General features: G+C 30.5%; 1 protein-coding gene across 1 annotated transcript in view; it reads right to left on the minus strand.

The window, feature by feature from the left end:
- Positions 1 to 2,899, minus strand: part of HELRODRAFT_179660 (hypothetical protein) — a gene marked incomplete at both ends in the record, with an annotated part of 5,450 nt that extends 2,551 nt beyond the window's left edge. The window contains 3 exons of the mRNA XM_009028483.1: positions 526 to 570; positions 1,275 to 1,359; positions 2,880 to 2,899. Coding sequence (XP_009026731.1) covers positions 526 to 570; positions 1,275 to 1,359; positions 2,880 to 2,899 — 150 coding nt within the window. The remainder of the gene's footprint in view (positions 1 to 525; positions 571 to 1,274; positions 1,360 to 2,879) is intronic.
- Between the last annotated feature and the right edge of the window lie 4,765 nt (positions 2,900 to 7,664).

Below are 7,664 nucleotides of genomic sequence, written 5' to 3' on the forward strand. Positions count from 1 at the left end.
GAAGAGTGAGAAGACAAAAGTACCTTCCTACCTATGTAATAAATTACCTTATGCCTTAGCCTACCTATATAAAATGCCTTAGCCTACCTTATGCATTAGCCTACCTAAGTAACAAATTACTTAATGCCTTAGCCTACCTATGTAATAAATTATCATATGTCTCAGCCTACCTATGTACAATTAATTTAGCTAATTCTTATGTAGAAAGAAAAGGAGTAAAACAGAAGAAACAATACTGCCACACAAACAATGTATGTGTGTATGTATGCAAGAGCAGCAGCCTACCACACCACGTCACAAAACCCACCGCTAGAAAAACCACAAATAATAATTACAGCGGAACAAAACACAAATAAAATGAATAAAAATATTTAAAAATAAGCAGAAAAGAAGCAGAAAAGAAGAAAACAGCGAAACCAATATTAACGATAACAGAAAAATACTTATCTTAATTTTGTGCCGATCATCTTGACAACGCATCACTGACAAAATGCGCCCAAAAAATCTTTGAGCACATCTTCTGACGATGATACTCCAAGCCATCAGACCGTAGATGTAGGACATTATGCTCTGAAAATAATTTTTCATTGCTCATTTAAAAAAATTAGTTATAACCACATGAATTAATCACATTAAGTGTAGTAACAAGTAAAAAACTACTTAAATTATACCAATCTCACCAATACCAAGCCGCATACCTGTAGAGTGTATGATGCAAAACAAGACAAACGACACAACAAAATACACACCGAGAAGAGTGAGAAGACAAAAGTCCCTTCCTACCTATGTGATAAATTACCTTATGCCTTAGCCTACCTATATAATAAATTACCTTATGCCTTAGCCTACTTATGTAAGAAATTACCTTATGCCTTAGCCTACCTATGTAATAAATTATCATATGTCTCAGCCTACCTATGTACAATTAATTTAGCTAATTTTTATGTAGAAAGAAAAGGAGTAAAACAGAAGAAACAATACTGCCACGCAAACAATGTATGTGTGTATGTATGCAAGGACAGTCGCCAAGAGCTTTCTACCACACTACGTCACAAAACCCACCGCTAGAAAAACCACAAAAGATAATTACAGCAGAACAAAACACAATCAAAATAACTAAAAATAATTTAAAATAATTTAAAATAATTTAAAATAAGCAGAAAAGAAGAAAACAGCAAAACCAATATTAACGCTAACAGAAGAATACTTATCTTAATTTTGTGCCGATCATCTTCCAACATGTCAACATGTCATACTATTCACTGCAGGACAACATGACCTCCAAAGAACATTCGTCTTAATAATCTTCCGACGATACCCCACCAAGCCATCAGACCATTAACTGTCGAACGACATGCTCTGAAAATAATTTTTAATAGCCTTATTAATAAATTATTTATAACAACTTCAAATATTAACATTAAGCGTAGTAAGATAAAACAACACAAAAAGTAAAAAAAAGACTTGAACCAGTACCAATTTCCCTAACGAAACGAAAACAAACCAACAAATGTGAGAAAACAAAAGTCCCTACCTACATAAATTATCTTACGCCTTAGCCTACCTATGTAATAAATTACCTTATGCCTCAGCCTACCTCACGTAGAAAGAAACAGAATAAAAACAGAAAAAATACTGCAATACAAACCAACATTGTATGCGTGTACGTACGCACGAGCATCCGCCAAGAGCTTTCTACAACACCCCGTCACAGAACTTCCTGTTAAAAAAACCACCGAAAATTAACTACAACAGAACAAAAATACAAATAAAACAATCAAAAATATTTAAAGATAACAAGAAAAGAAGAAAACTGCAAAACTAATATAAAGGCTAACAAAAAATACTTATCTTAATTCGGTGCCGTTCATCTTTCAAACCGTCAAACTATTCACTGCAGGACAACATTTGCTCAAAAAAACACTCGTGTTAATCTTCTGACGATGATACTCCAAGCCATCAGACCATAACTGTAGATCATCATACTCTGAAAATAATTTTTTATTGCTTTATTAATAAATTATTTATAACCACATGAATTAATAACAATTAGTGTAGAAAAAAAGTAAAAAAATTAGTTGAACCAGTACCAATCCCACCAACACCAAGCCGCACGGCATACCTGTAGAGTGTATGATGTAAAACAAGACAAACGAAACACAACAAAAAACATACCGAGAAGAGTGAGAAGACAAAAGTCCCTTCCTACCTATGTGATAAATTACCTTATGCCTTAGCCTACCTATTTAATAAATTACCTTATGCATTAGCCTACCTATATAATAAATTACCTTATGCCTTAGACTACCTATGTAATAAATTATCATATGTCTCAGCCTACCTATGTACAATTAATTTAGCTAATTCTTATGTAGAAAGAAAAGAAGGAGTAAAACAGAAGAAACAATACTGCCACACAAACAATGTATGTGTGTATGTATGCACGAGCAGTCGCCAAGAGCTTTCTACCACAACACCTCACAAAACCTATCGCTAAAAAAACCACAAAAAATAATTACAACAGAACCAAAATACAAATAGAATACCTAAAAATAATTTAAGATAAGCAGAATAGAAGCAGAAAAGAAAAAACAACGAAACCAATATTAACGCTAATAAAAGAATACTTATCTTAGATTTATACTGATCATCTTCAATACCGTCAAAATATTCACTGCAGGACAACATGCGCTCAAAAAAAAACTCGTCTTAGCAATCTACCGATGATCACCCTCCAAGCCATCAGACCATTAACATGCTCGGATAACATGCTCTGAAAATAATTTTTAATTGCTCTATTAATAAATTATTTATAAAAACTTCAAGCAGAAAAAAGAAAACAGCGAAACCAATATTAACGCTAATAAAAGAATACTTACCTTAATTTTGTGCCGATCATCTTCCAAATCGTCAGACTATTCACTGCAGGAAAATATGCGCACAAAAGAACACTTGTCTTAACTATCTTTAACGATTTATTTAAAACTTATCAAACGCAACTTAATACAGCAACCGAATGTTCCTTTATTAATTTTAATTATTATAAAAAAAATTAAATTAATATTAAAATTAAATAAAAACTAAGTCTAAACGACTTAGAACAAAATCATAAACGACTAAAACTTGAGCTTTTCAGTCGGTATTTATATGCTTCTTTCCATACATTCTTATCAGCGTATATTCCAAGTCATTAATTAAATAATGAAAAACTATGAATACATATTTTAAGACCTCCTTTTAACGCTGATTGGTTCGAAAGTATAAATCACGCCATAGTGCTGTTAAGTTTGTAGGAAGTAAAAAATTGTTGACAATCCTTCTTTAAAACGTGTTTACTAATTGTAGTTCACTAAAAAAATCACGCCACGCTCTACAGTCCAACGCTTCAAATTTGTCAAATTCCTTAAATGCACACAGATGTTGAATAGGGTAGAACCACTATATTACAACAATTCTGAACGGCAACAGCAATTTGTGATCAATTGATTATCTCTATTCGGATTATAATTTATGAAGTTTGTTAATTGTCAGATAAATAAATAATTGTAAATAATATCACGTGCCGTGATTTTTCTGTCAGAGGTAGAAAATCTGTGACCATCCTTTTAATAAAACGTGTTCAGTTCACTATTTGTAGTTGTAACTACAATTTGTAGTTTCAACTACTACGCAATTGTACACGTTCGGCTTGCCAACCAGAAAGCCATTAAACATTTAAAGTAATAATAATAAATATTGCAATCCTAAAAAATACTGTTGTACTATTATTATTATTCATACTACAGAAGCGCGTTACTAACAGTTTGTTACATGTACATACATGTACTGGCCGTACATATTCGTGCACTGTTTTCTTTTGTTGCTTTTATTTATTGTTAATCAGTAATTAAAAACTGATTAATATTGTTAATTAATCAAATGCATCTATGTACGTATGTCAAATTAATTTAGATATATAATTCACATTAATTTAGATATCTGCTAGTTCTGCTATTAACTTTATTCTAAGGTGAATCTCGGACCGTCTCGTTTACAAGCTCCCGGGAAAAAGTAAAGAAGATCGATGAGAGAGAAGCAAAGAAACAAAAATTAACATAGACTAAGAAACATTGAAAATTGCAATAATCTTTAATAATAATTTATATAAGATAGTCAATAAATAAATGATTGATCCCTACATATCTAATTGAATGTAAAATTACAAATATTAGGTAGCAACATAAACATGTCAATTCCAGTGAATGATATAAAGGAGTGTGTGCGCGTCTGTAATTGTTGAAATTTATACGTTCGTACGTACTGTCAAACTATATCATTTCAATAAAATAAATCAGAAGTAGCAGCAGTAGTAATGGTAGCAGTTATGATACAGGTAGCAGTAATATCAGCAGAAGCAGTAGTAGTAGTAGCAATTTTTTAGTATTGCAGTAATACATACCTAAGATGTATGTTAATACTGGTTGGCATACATGTGCACGTTTTGTCAAAAGAGATTGTTAAAAAACCACGTTAAAAATCTCTCAACGAAAGAGAACACCAGTCAAGTTGTGCAGTAGTAGTAGTAGCTCGTACGCGTTTCTTTTCGCTTGATAAATTTTAGCAGCCGTAGTAGTAGTAATACTAATAGTTGTAGTAATATTTTTTTAGTAGTATTATAGTTAATACCTAAAATGTATGCCGGCATGCCAATGGAATGTGGCTGGCATGCCGAACGTGTACACGTCTCCGTAAAAAAGCATAATTTTTTGCGTACGACTTATAGCGCCTTAATAGTTTTATTTAAAATCTTATACAATAAACCATAATAGTAATTTTAGCAGTAGTAACAATTTTTGTAGTAGCATACAAATAGCATACTGGCGTTTAAATTTTTCTATTATTCCAATGTGGTTTAAATTTCAAATTACATATATGATTATCATCAATCAATCAATCAATTACCTTGTAAAGCGCTATTTCCGCAATGTTCAACAGCGCTCTTCAATGAATTTTGAAAACAGATGGGTCTTGAGATCCGATCTGAACTTTGTAAGTGATGGAGTAGTCAGAGATGTAGGTAGAGAGTTCCAGAGAAAAAGGCCAGAAAAAAGCAAAAGCAGATTTGGCAAGTGTTTAGCACGAGTTAAGAAGAAGCGAAAACAAAAAGACGATCGTAAACAGGGGCATTTAGGTTCAATTAATTTATCTAATAAATACTTAGAAAATAATTTAGATTGAGACTTATACATAAACGTGCAAATTTTATAAATTATTCTATATTTTAAAGGTAGCCAGTGCAGGAGAACAAGATATGGAGATATATGAGAAAAGAAAGGGGCACGAGCAACTAGACGAGCAGCAGAGTTAAAAGCTTTACTTAGAGGATAGAGTATAGAATCACTGAAAGCAGACACTTATTTTGTCAGAATCGTCATCGTTTCATTTGAAGACGAGCGTGAACATATAAGATGAATATGAACACAAATATAAACTAAAACATGAAAATAATTTATAATTGCTTTAATAATAAACTATCTATAACAACTTGAAATAATCACATTAACAAACAGTAAAAAAAATACTTAAACAATACATTAACTTCCATAAGGTAACGAACGATTTCTTGTGACTATAAAATATAAATTGTTGTTAATTCAAATAAATCGTAAAAATGTATGACTTGATGTGAAAGTTAAAATACGTAGTGCAAATTTTCAGCTTCAACACCTGTAAACAAATTATTTTGACTATAGTAAAAAATTGTTTTCAAATGATTCCTAAAAAAAAAATTTTACCAAATATTAGCCGACATCAAACAAAAATTAATTCTATAAAACAGAATCAAACAGAAATTAAGAAATGAACAGGATAGTATCATAAAATAAATTAAGATACTTTATAAATTTTGAAAAATTATTAATTTGATTCCATTGATTGCGATATCGATGATGATGATTGTGACCTTACTAATTAAAAAACATTAAAAAAACTATTAAAATATAATGGGCCATGCGTTACAAAATCGTTTGAGGAAATGACTTAATGCTAACAGTAGATATATTACGAAAGGACGATCAGCCATTGACAAAGTTGCATGTTAAGAGACTTACATAAGAACGCTAAAAATTCTGATATCTAAAAATAAGATATAATTCTGGTAACAAAATATTAAAAAACATTACAATTTCATGTAAAAATTGCTAAACCTTATAAAACTCTTCAAAACTCGATAAAACACTGTAAAACATTGCATAAGTTTATAAAAATAAATATCAAACTATTAAGAACAATGTCATATTCGATAATTATATTTCAAACTCATCAAAACAAAACTACTTCTTTTCCGAAACAATGGCACATTCTTCAGCAACTATCTATCAAACACTTCACTAACCTTATGAAACTCCATAAGACTCTATTAAAGCTTAAATTTAAAACTTAACAAGCGCAACTTAGTACCGCAACCGACTGTTTCTATATTAAATTTAACAATAAAATTATTATAATAAATTAAATTAATATTAAATTAAAAACTAAATTTAAACTAAACTTAAAACAAAATCATAAACGACTAAAACTAAAACTTTTCAGTCTGTATTTATAGGCTTCTTTCCATACACTCTCATCAGCGTATATGCCAAGTCATTAATTAAATAATGAAAAACTATGAATACATATTTTAAGACCTCCTTCTAACGCTGTTTGGTTTGAAACGAAAAATCACGCCATAATGCTGTTAGTTTGTAGGAAGTATACATTTTTTGACAATCCTTCTTTAAAACGTGTTTACAAATTGTAGTTCACTAAAAAATCACGCCACGCTCTACAGTTCAACGCTTTAAATTTGTGAAAATCTTTAAATAGACACAGAGGCTGAATTTCGACACGTTGATATTCCAAATACTTTAGAGACTATGGCAAACTCAGCAAGTATCTTTCGAAACTTTCAGAAACAATTTTCTTCTCAGCAACATCTCAAACTTTTTACAGATTAAATTCATTTTTCAAATAGATAAATCAGTTTCAAACAAAAAAACTGTAAGTACGAAAGGACGATCAGCCATTGACAAAGTTGAATGCTAAGACACTTACATAAGAGCGCTAGAAATTCTGATATCTAAAAATAAGATATAATTCTGGTAACAAAATATTAAAAAACATTATAATTTCAAGTAAAAATTGCTAAACTTTATAAAACTCTTCAAAACTCGATAAAACACTGTAAAACATTGTATAAGTTTATGATACACTGTAAAATTGAGTTTTACAGCTTCAGTGTTTTACCCTAACCCTTAGGGGCTTTACAGGGTTCATGTAATTGTACATTTTATAGAAATTCATAGTTATACAGAGTTCTATAGGATTTATCGAGTTTGTTAAAGCGAGTTTGTTCGTCAGCAACTGTAAATATAATAACTGTAAAACTTTTGTGGAACAATGTCATATTCGACAACTATATTTCAAGCAGAGTGAGTTCTACAGAGTTGTATTGAGTATTATAAATTTTTATAGAATTTAATATTTTTCAAATTTTCCAGAAACAATTTTATCTTCAACATTATACAAAACACTTCAGAAACTAACTATGAAACTCTTCAGAAACAATTTTCTCATCAAGCCCTTCAGCAACTATTTTCATTGCAATGATATTTCAATTTCCTTAGGAACAACAGCAAGCGATCTTT

The sequence above is a fragment of the Helobdella robusta genome (assembly GCF_000326865.2).
Source record: "Helobdella robusta unplaced genomic scaffold HELROscaffold_56, whole genome shotgun sequence".
Classification (NCBI taxonomy): Eukaryota; Metazoa; Annelida; class Clitellata; order Rhynchobdellida; family Glossiphoniidae; genus Helobdella; species Helobdella robusta.